This window comes from Gastrolobium bilobum, unplaced genomic scaffold, assembly GCF_033153095.1.
Source record: "Gastrolobium bilobum isolate Gb01-03AN ecotype WA unplaced genomic scaffold, APGP_CSIRO_Gbil_v1 utg4866, whole genome shotgun sequence".
NCBI classification, from domain to species: domain Eukaryota; kingdom Viridiplantae; phylum Streptophyta; class Magnoliopsida; order Fabales; family Fabaceae; genus Gastrolobium; species Gastrolobium bilobum.
This window is the reverse complement of record NW_026896414.1, coordinates 127,810-142,787: the sequence shown is the minus strand read 5'-3', so window position 1 is coordinate 142,787 and position 14,978 is coordinate 127,810. Positions and strand designations below refer to the sequence as shown.

General features: G+C 36.4%; 1 protein-coding gene and 1 non-coding gene across 2 annotated transcripts; one reads left to right on the top strand and one right to left on the bottom strand.

Annotated features, from left to right (window-relative positions):
- Window positions 1–7,334: 7,334 nt before the first annotated feature.
- LOC133299591 (uncharacterized) lies at window positions 7,335–12,067 on the bottom strand. The gene is made up of 5 exons (XM_061499061.1): window positions 11,877–12,067; window positions 8,757–9,448; window positions 8,131–8,676; window positions 7,815–8,002; window positions 7,335–7,526 (listed from the first exon to the last, which is right to left on the bottom strand). Exons 1-5 carry the CDS (start codon window positions 12,065–12,067, stop codon window positions 7,335–7,337), a joined length of 1,809 nt encoding a protein of 602 aa, XP_061355045.1.
- Window positions 9,011–9,117, top strand: LOC133299595 (small nucleolar RNA R71). The gene has a single exon (XR_009749954.1). It is a non-coding gene; the product is annotated as a small nucleolar RNA R71 (small nucleolar RNA).
- Window positions 12,068–14,978: the final 2,911 nt, after the last annotated feature.

The following is a 14,978-nucleotide window of genomic DNA, read 5'->3' as shown; positions in this document are numbered from 1 at the left end:
CTTTTTGATCTGTACTATAACCCGGATAAAAATTGCATAAGCAAGGTACGTCTAAATAAAATTTGAAATATATACTAAACAAACGATGTCCAATTTGAAAATCAGTATGTCTGTCAGTCCAAGATTTCTTCTCTTATATTATATATCCTAGAGATAATTTTTTTTTAAATATTATTATTTAAAAAAATATATATTAAACTGTAGTATTTTTGAATTAATTTACGGATTTACAGCCATCAGTCACGTTAAAATTAGATAGGATTGGTCAAGTCTCATTTACAAAAAGTCAATTTTGATGTGACCAAATTTTTAATAGCTAATGAAGAATTGATATATTGGTAATAACAAAGATTAAAAATGCACATACAACCTTGAAAATATGAAAAGTCACGTATGCATATTAAAAATAATATTATATAGAAACATGGATTACAAAATTATTCCCGACCATCGCCATAAAATATGGACTTTGATTTTCTCATGTTGCAAAAGAATTGAATTTTTATATTGTGATTTAATTAATAGTGAATCTCTCCTTTTTTTAAAAGAGAAAAAATAAAAGAAAAGCTTTACACACATGTCGAAGGGTCATAACATAATAATTCAATTCTCATGTAATAGGAGAAAATATTTTTCATAAAATATATGCACTACACCATAAACGGTCAAGGCCACCAATGAATTCTTATCTTTGCTTGGAAAGATAAAATAAAAAGCAGATACAACCTTCTTGAAAATATAAAAAAATAATAATAATAGGTATTTAAATTATTATAAAATTTTATCATGCCTCTCTCCATTTTCCCCTTAATAATTTGGGAAAAATATTTTTTCAGTCACGGGAGATAAACCTATCTCCAATGAACTTTTAGGATTATAAAATTAAAAAATTATAATTATAAATATTAATATAATCCTGCAATATATTAGAATTATAAAATTATTTTGATTTCGCTCAAAAATGACATCATTTTAAACTTACCAGAAATAACTTATCTCCTGCAAAAATTAATTACTCTAATAATTTATTTTGAGAGCATGTGTTCGAATCTTTACAGTACCACCTTTGGGAGGGGTTTAAAGCCTTAATCCTAGACCCACCCCGAATCGGATTAATTACGAAGCAATGAATTGATTGGAATATTTCCAAAAAAAAATAATTTATTTCGAATATGGGGTGATACGATATCTCGGGTCCCTCGAATAAGAGATATATACAACGGTTAATGAAGGATTATGCACGTGATAAGTATTTGCTTAGAATTGACAAGAGCCAACTGTAGAGCAAATAATGTTCATAAAGTTTTTGAGCAAATAATGAGTTGACTCCCTGAGTGTCACCTGCAGAGTAATATAAGCTAAGACTAAGAGCACTATTTTTCCAATGAATTATATTAATCTAATGACGACCATCACCATTCTATATATTTCTAGGAACGAGACATTTATTTTAATTAACATAAAATCAGTAAGAGATGGCAAAACAAGTCAACTCTGCTTGACCCGACCCAATCTATTTGCAACCCGAAAAAATAAGCAAGATTAGAATTGGCTCGAAAAGAAAACGAGACAAAAAAATTCAACCAAACCCGACCCGAGTCGGGTTAGGGTTAGTCCACGGGTTGGCTAGAAAAAAAAAAGTCTTTCACACTCATTCGATACATGTGGTGAGAAAGCAAAGAAAATAATTTTCATTTGATATAAGATATTTACTACAAAGAAAAACACTAAATATAATCACTACTTACTAGCCACTAAATATGCTAAACATAGCACCAATGAATACTCAAGTTTCAAGTCCAACAAGACATATTGCTAAACCAAATCAAGTTTCATGACCATTAGACCCCCACGAAGAAGAGCAACCCAAAATATATGGGAAATACTATCATCATCATTATCTACAAAACACAAACCAAAAAATATTGTATGCGTTTGGGATTTAGCCTTTATGTTTCTATTTTCTTTGAACAGATCTGACCCCCTAATTATTTTTTCGTATTCTTTTAATAAAAAAAAAGATAACCCGTGAACTGATTCGTTTGACCTGCGGATTAACTCGGTTTTTTCCGAGCTGGCTCAAGTTGTCAGCTCATTTTTGCCAACCTAACCCGACTCATTTTATGCGTGTTACGAGCCAACCCGACGAGAACTTAGCTATGTTGTGCATGGAAATTCTTAAATATTATATCGTGTGTTCTAATCTGCAAAATTAACTTGAAGTGGGAAATTTTAGGGATTCATTGATCAGTGGCGAAGCTAAGATTTTATTTTCCTATGGGGGGTCGAAATATCGAAAGACACATTTCTTTGAGAACTGAAATTACAACGACCTAACATCTTCCTTTTCTACATACTTCAAATAACCAATAGGACAAAAGAAAGAAATAACCTACTAAAGCAAAACAAATACAATTTTACCATACATTTTCATTTTTTTAATGAGGCTTGAATTTTTATCCTCTCTAAATATCAGAACAAGCAGAGTGAACCAATCTTCAATTTTTTTAATAATATGAGAGAAAAAGAGAGTGAGAGAGAGTATGGTAGATGCCACCATCTCAACTAGGATTCATGTTAGGCAAAAAAATGGCATCAGAGCATGCAACGATCGAAGTCCTTGGGTGCCAACTAAATTCACAACTCAGCTTGTTGAACCATAGGTCTTGAAGATTATGATATTAAAGTTTTGATGATAATAAAGCACCTCAAAGGACCAACATAGCTCAATATGGATGCTCTCGATGGAAGGTATGACAATAAGTCCTTAATAGTACTAGAAGACCAAATCAAAGTGTAAAATTGATAAGGCTACTCAAATGTGCAAACTCGAGCTAGAAGTCAAAATTTTTCAAGTTAGTATAGAAGGCTCAAATCATGAAGACTATTGAAGACAAAGAAGACTTAATGCTCTTACTGTTTGTAATAAGTTTTAGAGTTATAGAAACTTTAAGATTGAGTTTATTGAGCTTTAACTTGAAGGTTGCATTAATAGGTCACAAACTCATGTATTAGTGACATACACTTAGATCCTGCATACAAGATCACACACACATGGAGAGTTGTTATACAAGTATGAGACGTGATCATAAATATGCTAGATGTCACTAGAAATCTTTTAGAAGTCACTAAGATTCAATTAGATTGAAAAACCAACAGAAAAATAGGTTTCTAACATGAAGTAATCGAATACTTTTTGAAAGTAATCGATTATCCCACGAAAAGAAATCAATTACTATCTGCTAAGTAATTCGAATTTTTAGATGTCTAACGGCTATAACCGGTTAGTAACTCGATAAGATACCTATATAAATATATTCTTAGGGTTTCTGAAAAAGAATTAACATTGGAAAACATTATAACATATAGAATTCAAAAAGAACCCTCATTTGGATTACTTTTGCATATCTTTGAGAAAAAGCTCAATTACTCTCTTGTTTCTTAATCTTTTTCTGATCTTTTTTAGAATTCTGAACGTGGGGAGGTTGCCCCTACATCTGTTTGAACGGATTTGATTGTTGTAATCATTTGTGAGACAAGTGGAGTGATCCTAAGGGTCTTAGGTTGAGTGTGGTCAAGGTGTGATCATAGACTTGTGAAATTCTTCTTGTAAATTGGTTTTTCTGGAACCGGTTGGAAGCTAGAACATAGTTAAATAGATCAAACTTAGTCTAGATGTAGCTATCAAATGGATAGAAAGTGAACCAAGATATATTCCGGTGTGATTCTTCCTTTACCTTATCTCTTTGATTTCAATGCTTATAACTAGTTTTCTAGATTATACATGTTATATTGAATCTGTTTAAGATCTGGGAATTATTAGTTTTCAGTTTGATTTCGTTGTTGAATGTTTTCTCGAAGAGTGTATTGAATTACATTGATTTTCTTATCTTTTACCTTCTCTTTTTGATTCCTCTATTAATCCTCTAAATCACATTTTATGTAATATGTTTTAATTCTCTTTTTGTGTTAGGAAAAGGTTGATGTTTTATAAATTTCATTTTGGTTGATTTTCTAGTAAAGAGTTTTTTGTTTTTTATTGTTTATACAAAAGAAGTAACACACAATTCACTCTGCTCTTGTGTGATTGTTTAGCCATCATTTCCTTTCGCAGCCATCCCTTATTTTTGGAAAAACCCAAATCATTCCATGGTACTATGTTGCGTAAAATCGGAAAGTGCACCGATCGTACCAAGTAATAAAAGAGAGAGTAAGAATATCGTCCCACGAGGATTGAGGCACCTAAGTTGTTATAACTATTCCTCTCTTGTTGGATAAATCAAAATAGGTTGAGAATAATTGTGGTTTATAAAATAAACTAAAACAATTAAAGAAAAAATGTAAATGATTCCAAAAGTGCTTTCAGAATGCAAGAACAAAAGATTAAGGATGGAGAAAATATTTGAGAAAATATTGCGGTAAAGAGAAACAAACACCTTTCCGATCCCCACCTTGCCACTTGGATTACGTTTACATTTACCTATTCAATTGATCAAATGATTCATCATCTTTTATATGATTAGTTAAGCCTTAATCTCTTAGTGACTTTAACCTTATTAGCTCTATTAGAATCCTAATCCCTTAGAAATCCCTTTTCAAGTTAACCCTTAGAATCAATGAATCTTTAACGTTCGCGGTTCATGTAGCCTATTCCCAGTGCGTATATGAACAGTTATCTTATTCTTTGTCAGGAATTAGAATTCCAACATCCTTATTGAAAACCCTAACCCTCGCAATCCTACTAGATTGATCAGTTCCAATAGAATTATTGAAAAAAGAACAAGAAAAGATAAATTCAATTAAAATAGATAAACGTAAATTTCAACCAAGGTACAAGGGGTTCACATCAAGGGTTGTGACCCTTACCACAATGATAAAACTAGCCAGACATGTTCATGTCTGACAAAATAAAAGTAAAAGAAATTGACATTCAAAACCTAAAAGAGAAAAGGAAGATGAAGATCTTCCGTCTTGATCAATCGAATCCTTGAATCTCCAAGAAGCTCCAAGGAATTCCCACTCTCTTTGTTGTTTTTCTCTTCTTGATTGTCCAAAAGTTCCTCCTTCGTATGTTTCTGATCCTTTTATTAGGTTTTGGGATAACCTACTTCGTTTGCACTCCAACTGGGCCTTCTTTTGGGTAATTCTCATCAGATTGGAGTCAAAAAATATATCGCCCGCGCACTTTGCACCAGTCCTGGCCGTGCTTGGGAAAACAAAAGAGGATATGCAAAAATGGCACACCGTGCGCCGCCTCCCGCGAGCCGTGCGCGCCGCCTCCCGCGCTCCGTGCGCTGAGATACAGTAGCAGTTCGTCCAAAATGGCGCGGGGTACGCCAGGTTCCGCGCACCTTGCGCCGGTCCCGTGCACCGTGCGCCGACTTCAGCGCGTCGTGCGCCAGTGAGAACTTTGGCTTCTCCGCTTTTTCTCCTTTTTGTGGCATTTCCTGCTATTAAAACACATAACTTGAGTAAGAGCATGATTGAAAAGGAATAATCAATATTTCTTGCATTTAATGACTATTTTCACATATTTATGATTAATTCCTTACTTCTTTTAAGTTAGAAAGCATCATATGCTTAACGCACATCAAACAATTCCCAGATTTAGATGTTGCTGTCCTCAGTAATAAACAAAATTAAAGCATGGGAAGCAGGGTTTAATTAATCAAGCATAACATTGCCCAGACAATCATAAAGATTACTATACTAAGCATGAATGATTTCCAAGTCAAAGCTTAAAACGATGCTTATCAACTACATTCAAATATCAGAGTCTACTTGATTACCCCTCACAAGACATAATATTCACTCATCACTCAGTGTTTGAGGGTATTCATCATCACTCATTCCATCGCAGCTATTGTACTACCATAAGCTTGATCTTTTTCTCAAGTTCCTAAAGATGAGGAACATCAACACATGCATGATTGATCAAAAGGGCTTCTCAAGGTTATAACTTGGCTTGGCTTAAGGTTAGGATCTTTTGAAAAATGGCTGAATAATCATTGAGATTGAAACACCATTTTCGTTAAGACTCAATCATCTCTCAATTCAATTTTTAGCTCCACTTTTTATTTGAATTCATGATTCCTTCCTTTTTCTCACCCTTTTCCTTCATCATTGCTTTTCAATTTTTGCAATTTACTTTTCTTCCTCTTTAAATTCATGTGGGAACTATTCTTTTCTTTTCCTCTTCAACTGTTTAACTTCTAGTGGAGCTTACCTCAATCACTTCTAACTTTTTGATTATTGACATTTCAATCTCAATTAAGGTAAGTTCTGATGGAAGTGGTCTAAACAGTTTAATAAGGTAATTGAACAAAAATGGTCTCAGGCTCAACATGGCTAGCAATGGATGATTTCTCAAGTAGCTATTTGGTCATAAGCTTAATAGAACAAAATGCCTCTATCACTTCAATCAACACATGCATTGGAGAGAATTAGATCAAGTTCTAGAGTACTACTGCAATAAGGACTCTCAATAAATTAGTTGTATAGGCACAAACCTCACAAGCTGTAGTATCAAACTAGACTCTTCCTAATTTCATTCCAAGCATCATTATCCATTATTAACATAGAAATCAAACAAACGAGCAATCATAATCTCTATTCATGCTCTATGCAATGTCATGACAATCCTGTATGTCATGCAATGCTTCCTCATTTGCAACCAAGGAATTGACCGAGTAGCACATCTAAATCAGAATTGTGCTTTCGTCTAGCAGGAAATGAAACTAAAAACAAAACAAAAAAAAATTTCTACCAAAATGAAAATAACTGGAAAGGTTAAAATAACTCCCCGGAAGTGGCTATGAATCTGCTGAACCTTTTTCTGTGTGCGATACCTCAATTTCCGCGTACGCGGCCAATTCCTAGATTTAGAACATTGTTGTCCTCTGCAATAACTAAACTAGTTGGAGAAAATAACTGCTGCGCAAGTAAAAACAACACCCGCATGTGAAATATCAGGCAAAAAATAACATGACCAATGTACTGGGGAATTACAAAACCAAAGACCAAATATGTCTCAATGATCCTAAGTAGAAATGAAAAACATCAAAATAAAAATTAAACACAAATAAAGGAAAGGAAATAAAAAATAATAATAATAAAAACCCATTGGGTTGCCTCCCAAATAGCGCTTGTTTAACGTCACGAGCCTTACGTACTCTTTGTGATCATGGTGGCTGGTAACTCGGGCTCAGTGATGACATTATACCCTTGCTCAGAATTTGTGTCCTGCCATGGTTATACTCATATGCATGTGGATAAGGAGGAGGGCTTTCAGGAACTTTAAACTTAGTTTTCACATGCTTTTTCTTGCTCTTGGGTTATTCCATCTTAACATTTGGCTTGTGTTCTTCATGTAGCTGATGGACTTCCTTCTTGTTCCCTTCCTCAACCTTTTTCTCAGTAATGTAGTTGACTTGATTCTTAGGTTGAGAAGCAGGCAATGGAGGAGCTTCATTTATAAGTACTTTGAATATTGCTTGCTCTCCATCCACGCGCATTATCAACTCACCCTTAGGTACATCGATTAATGCTCCTGAGGTTGCTAAGAATGGCCTCCCGAAGATCATAGGCACACTGGCATCTTCATCAATGTCAAGGATAACAAAATCAACAGGAATTAGAAATTTGTCTACCTTGACTAGCACATCTTCCACAATACCATGTGCTTGCTTTGTTGAGCGGTCGGCTAGTTGAACATTCATCCTAGTTGGCTTCACTTCATTAATTCGCAGCTTCTTCATCAGGGTTAATGGCATCACATTAATGCTGGCACCAAGATCGCATAAGACTCTCTCTACAGTTGTCTTGCCAATGGTGCATGGAATACTGAAGCTTCCTGGATCCTTCAACTTTGGAGGAATATTTTCCTGTAAGATTGCACTAAACTCCTCTGTTAGTGTAATCGGTTCATCCTCTGTGAGCTTCCTCTTCTTAGATAATGTTTCCTTCAAGAATTTGGCATATGAAGGCATTTTCTCCAAAGTGTCTGCAAAAGGAATATTAATCTGCAATTTCTTACAAATATCTAAAAATTTAGACAATTGCTTCCTTTACTCATTTTGCTTGGGCCTCATTGGATATGGAGGTTTCTCAAAACGTGAGAAATCTCATTGCTTCTTTTGAACTGCAGGAGATTGTTCCTGTGCTTCTTCTTTATCCTTTTGAGCTTGTTCATCCTTTCTTGTAGAAACTTCAACTTTCTCTTTTCTAGCTCCTCATTCCTTGTAGTGATGACATTGCATTGCTCCTTTGACACTGCATTGCTCCTTTCTTGACTCCTCTCAGCTAGTTGTCTTGAATGTTGGCCAATTTGAGTCTCCAAGTTTCTGATGGATGCATCTTGGTTCTTGTTGTAGGCTCTTGTCTCATTCATGAAGGCATCAGTAGTCTGCATGTGATCATTGGTGGTCTTGGAAAGCTGTATCATTGCTTTCTCCAACTCTGATGGCTCTTTATGTGGAAGGGGAGGGGGTTGCAGGTAATTGTTGGATTTATAATCCAAGCCTCCCCCTTGATTTCTCCTTTGAAAGTTGATGCCTTGGGCACCATTCTGATTCCTCTGAAAGCTTTGGGTATTTTGTGGTGGTCTTGGATCATACCAAACTCCATTGACCTGGAACGATTCAGCTCCCATGGGTGTTGGGCACTCATTAGTCTCATCTGCTCCTTGTAGTACTCACAGTTAAATAAATTAACTTGAGCTGTCGAGACTTGCATCTTATCTAGCTTGGCATTCATACTGCCTAGCTGTTGAAAGATCATCTTTTGCTCAGCTAGTGATGCATCATTGTTCCTCAGTTGTAAGATTCCTTTCTTGGGCTGAACAGGTTGGATTGTCATAGATGCATTTTCATTCCTTGCCATAAAATCAATCAGCTCTAAGGTTTGAGCTGATGTCTTCTTTTCTATAGTTCCACCAGCTGCACCATTGATAATCATTCTGGAGTTTGGTGTCACCCCATTATAGAAGACTCTGACCTTCTTGGTATCTGACAAGTCATATTGTGGGCACTTTCTGATCAACTCCTGGAATCGGGTCCAGGCTGCACATAAGTTCTCTCCCGGTTGTTGAGTGAAGTTGGTAATTTCATTTACCAACTTGTTGTAATTTTCCATAGAAAAGTGCTCAGCAAAAAATTTAGCTGCCAATTCCTCCCATGTTCTGATATTATTAGGAGCATGTCGATCTAACCATTTGAGAGCTCTCCTGGTCAAAGCAAACGGGAACAATCGGAGTCTGATCGCATCATCTGTCACTCCGTTGTGCTTAGTTGTATCACGGATTCTTAAAAATCTGTCTATGAAGTTGTGAGGATCTTCATAGTCTTCCCCACCAAACTGAGTTTTCTCCACCAACGTGATTAGTGCTGGCTGGATGTCATAGTTATTGGCAACAATTGATGGCTTGACAATTGTAACACCCCGTATATATCTAGTAGTGTTATCATTACATCGTATTAAGCTATGCTTAATTAAAAATGCGGAATATTCTTTTTCTTTTCAATTATGACGTCATTATCAATTACCAACTTGATTACTTAATCAATTTCATAAAATATCGCCTGAATGTAAATTGCAATAAAACATCTACTGAAATACCTCAATATAACATATAAAGTGAGTATCTAAGTCACGGCATTACATCACGTAATCCGGACAATATCCTGATACATTAATACAACTCTAATAAAAGCAAGACATAACAAGTCTACGTGGCATGGACAATCCTCATGCTCACCAAATCAACAGCGTCTCAACAAGATAATCCAAAATCATAACATGAAGCTAAAAACATAAAAATAGCAAGCATATCCAGCATCCAACATGTTAGCATATAATGTCATCATTATCTAACTCAGCTCCAGCCTCCTGCCGCCTAAGGTCTCAACATTACCTGACCCTGAAATAAGCATTCCCCAAACGTGGGGTGAGATCTCTAAACCAGAAATCTCAGTAAGACAAGGGGTCCTCAAGGATCTTCCACCCCAAGCTCACTTACATGTGCAATATAAGTTCTAAAAGCATTTATATCAATATAAGTTCCAAAACAATGCAGTGCAACAGATATTCATGCCATGTGTGTTTATCACTATTCTACTGGCCAGAGAAATGCAGGAATACGTCTATTACCCACACGTAGTACAAGGAACACCTCTTGCACCTCACCCACAGCCTCACCATCTTGTATGTACCACATACTCAGGCTTACCGTATAGGTGGAACACCACATGCATATCATAAAGGCACTAGCATATAACAGCTCAATAGTATTTCCAAAACATCAAAAGCATGTAACACAACATGCATATAACCATACCCCCATGGGACATGGTGGAACCACAACATGGCCAAACCGAGGACACGAAAGCTTACCTTGCAAGCTCACTATCCAATGCAAAGGTTCCTCATAGCTCAAGTCCAACACACAGCAGATCACAATCTGATTTAGGACCAGCAAGTGTATCAACATGCATAGCTCAAAAGCATTAACATAAAGACTACGTTCTCCTTTAACGATTTATGTCTTAAGGCTTCCAACAAAGCCACAAGCCCTTAATCACAAGATTCAGACTTAGTTCATTAATTACAGAAGTTCAACTTCATCAATCTACGATCCACAAACCCCCAATAGCCTGCTGTACACACATCACAACTACTGTTCTTCGAAATCCCAGAATATCCGGATATTCCTCGGGGTATATTCGGATATGCAATATCCGGATATCAATATCCGGATATTTCACGAGCAAATATCCGGATATTTCGCGACAGAATGCAGTTTCTGCATTTTCGCGAAGATATCCTTCCAAGGTTGGGTTTTTACTGAATTCAGACACTAAGACATGCATTTCTAGGTGTGTTTGCATTACCCAACGTTAGGTTATCATCTTTTAATCATTACATGCATCAAGGTTTCATTTTTAAGCATTAAACTCATGATCAAAGGTTGGTACAACATACCAAAGCTCAAAACAAAAAGACAAGGGCTCTTGGAGCTCTCCAAACAGCTCCAACACTTCTGACTTCCAAGGAAAGCAAAAATGGCTCAACAAGATGAGTTCTTTCTTCCCCAAAGGTGATACTTTGTAGCTCAAAATGCCTTAACAAAGGCTCAACCAACTCAAACTCACCAACTCAGCCTACCACCCTCAAACACAGTAGCTGGAACACCAAGACAAAGCTATCTCTCACCCTCACAAAGCCACCCACAAGTGTTTACAAGGAGGAAATGTGAAGAAAATTGAGAAAGATCACAACTTGGCTCAAGAAATGGAAGGGAAGGCCAATGGAATAGTAACCAGCAGATGTCAGCCCCAAACTCACGTATAGAAAACTGATCCTAGGGTTTTGTGCCCATAATAAGAGTATTTATAGCTCAAACACACTTAAACACACAGTATTAACTTTAATTGCTACGTTTAGCATTTTAATCCCAAACTCAGGATTAGAATTTTAATCCCAAACTCAGGATTCTTAAACTACACAATTTTACAAGAATTATCATATTTTTATTATATTTTTCGGAACAACTTTCTGGTACGCGCTTTTCATAGCCAGTATCAGTTTCTGGCACCAGTTCTTATTATTTGGACTTGAAACTCGTTTTACAAGTCCTATATGTTATTCTAGTAATTTTCATGCACTTATTATAATTTTTCGAGATACTTTTTCGGTACGCATTTATACCGACTAGCAGAACCGGTATCTGCACTTTTCTTCCGAAAAGCGACTCTCAGCCCTCTTAATAATTATTAGGGTCAATTATGGAATCATTTCCTATTTTCTCATAATTAATCAGTTAAATTCCTTATTTAACGGTGCAGGTTATTACAACAATGCTCGAGTTTGGCCTTGTGAACTGCAGGGCCAAAATTGATTCCATCAACTCAGCTGCTGGTGGATCTTGAGCTGCCATCTCTGTTTCTACTTCAAACTGTGGAGTAGAAGTTTCTGCTTGCCTTCTCTGCCTGGTAAGTTTTCTTAATCTCTTTGTAGTCCTTTCTATCTCTGGTTCGTAGATCAAAGTTTCAGGATCAACTGTACCACGCATAAACTAAAGCAAACAGATTAGTAACACAAAATCCAATCAAGAAAATCAAAAGTTATAAATAACTTGGCGTAGTCAATCCCCGACAACGGCGCCAAAAAATTGTTGCGTAAAATCGGCAAGTGCACCGATCGTACCAAGTAATAAAAGAGTGAGTAAGAATATCATCCCATGAGGATTGAGGCACCTAAGTTGTTATAACTATTCCTCTCTTGTTGGATAAATCAAAATAGGTTGAGAACAATTGTGGTTTATAAAATAAACTAAAACAATTAAAGGAAAAATGTAAATGATTCCAAAAGTGCTTTCAGAATGTAAGAACAAAAGATTAAGGATAGAGAAAATATTTGAGAAAATATTGCGGTAAAGAGAAACAAACACTTTTCCGGTCCCCACCTTGTAACTTGGATTACGTTTACATTTACCTATTCAATTGATCAAACGATTCATCATCTTTTATATGATTAGTTAAGTTTTAATCCCTTAGTGACTTTAACCTTATTAGCTCTATTAGAATCCTAATCCCTTAGAAATCCCTTTTCAAGTTAACCCTTAGAATCAATGAATTTTTAACGTTCGCGGTTCATGTAGCTTATTCCTAGTGCGTACATGAACAATTATCTTATTCTTTGTCAGGAATTAGAATTCCAACATCCCTATTGAAAACCATAACCCTCGCAATCCTACTAGATTGATCAGTTCCAATAGAATTATAAAAAGAAGAACAAGAAAAGATAAATTCAATTAAAATAGATAAACGTAAATTTCAACCAAGGTAAGAGGGGTTCACATCAAGGGTTGTGACCCTTGCCACAATGATAAAACTAGCCAGACATGTTCATGTCTGACAAAATAAAAGTAAAAGAAATTGGCATTCAAAACCTAAAAGAGAAAAGAAAGATGAACATTTTCCGTCTTGATCGATCGAATCCTTGAATCTCCAAGGAACTCCCACTCTCTTTGTTGTTTTTCTCTTCTTGATTGTCCAAAAGTTCCTCCTTCCTCTATTTCTGTTCCTTTTATTAGGTTTTGGGAAAACCTACTTCACTTGCACTCCAACTGGGCCTCCTTTTGGGTAATTCGCATCAGATTGGAGTCAAAAAATATATCGCCCACGCACTTTGCGCCAAGCCTGGCGCACCGTGCTTGGGAAAATAGAAGAGGAGCTGCAAAAATGGCGCACCGTGCACCGCCTCCCCCCGCCGTGCGCCGCCTCCCGCGCACCATGCGCCGGGTTTGCGCGTCGTGCACCGGCTCCCGCGCTCTGTGTGCCGAGATGCAGTAGCAATTCGTCCAAAATGGCGTGGGGTGCGCCAGGTTCTACGCCCCATGCGCCGGTCCCGCGCACCGTGCGCCTACTTCAGCGCGTCGTGCGCTAGCGGGAACTTTGGCTTCTCCGTTTTTGCTCCTTTTTGTGGCATTTCCTTCTATTAAAACACATAACTTGAGTAAGAGCATGATTGAGAAGGAATAATCAATATTTCTTGCATTTAATGACTATTTTCACATATTTATGATTAATTCGTTGCTTCTTTTAAGTTAGAAAGCATCATATGCTAGACGCACATCATACTCTCAATCTATTTCCCTTGAAATTCGCACTCGAACTATTAGGTTCCAAATCAAACAAGAATAATTGGCCACTTTCAAACAAAATAAAGCTCTCTTCCAGTATATGAGGACTCCAACAAGCATGCACAATAAGGCAAGTCTTAAACACTTTACCACCAAGATAAAGCACATTGGGCCTCTCCAAAATCGAATTATGCTTCACAACAAACCAATAAATAGAATAAAGTGTAGAAGCCAACAAATACCCAATAACATAAGAAGAATTACCCAACAAACTAGAAGCTCTAAGAGCAAAATCAACAACTGGGTTCACGAAATCTTGAAGATTCAGTGAGAGGATCCACTAGCAGCCCGAAAAAATTGCCATTGTTGTTTTTTTATGTTTATTGTTCTTAGCTCCCTCTCCTTCTTCCTTGCTTCTCTCATCTTACTTAGACTTTTTTTTTTCAAATTTAGGGGGGGGGCGCCCACCCTAGCCCCCTTGGCTTTGCCCCTGTCATTGGTGGGCGTGCCCGTTCATGGTGTAGTGATGATCGGGGATGATTTTGTAGTTCACGTGGCTTTTAGTATTTTCTCATATTTTCAAGGTCGCATGTACGTCGGAGGCATTTTTAATCTTTGTTATTCCCAAGATACCAATTCTTCATTATCTATTAAAACTTTGGTTAGATCAAAATTGACTTTTCGATTCATAAAGAAAATGAAGTATAAAGTATAAACCACTCCTAGAGGCCCCTTAGTTTTCCCACTTCCCTATCTCCTCAACAATGTTACTTCATCGTCTCTTAATCTCTTTCACAAGAATTTCATCATCTCCAATCTCACTGTGTCTATTACTCTATTACAACAATTCCAGCAACTCTGATAAACCCGAGCCAGCAATTTGGCACTCCTTTTTCACCATGTTAGCCTCTGAATCAACGATTTTTCAGCAATAAAATCAGTACTAAGAAATTCGGCAACAAGATAAGTTTTTGACCATATCACCTTCAATGAAATATTATTGCATAGATCTCAAAAAATTATGTGAAATAAAAAAAATACCTAATTCGAATACTCAATTTAAAAGTTATAGCCTTTTGAAATTTTACGATCAAACTGTTGATTTTTTTGTACGTGTTAATGCCGGGTGAATTGCACCTAAACGAAGCACGACCAAGCACCAAATGTGCCTAATTAGGGCACAACCATTCACCCCCAATTTTGGCACAACTAATTGCTATAAATCCATAAATTGATTCAAAACTGTTACATTTTTTTAATTTCTTATTTAAATAATAATATTTAATTATTTTTTTTGCCATATATCCTATGTTAGAAGTTTGGTGGACATTCATCATAA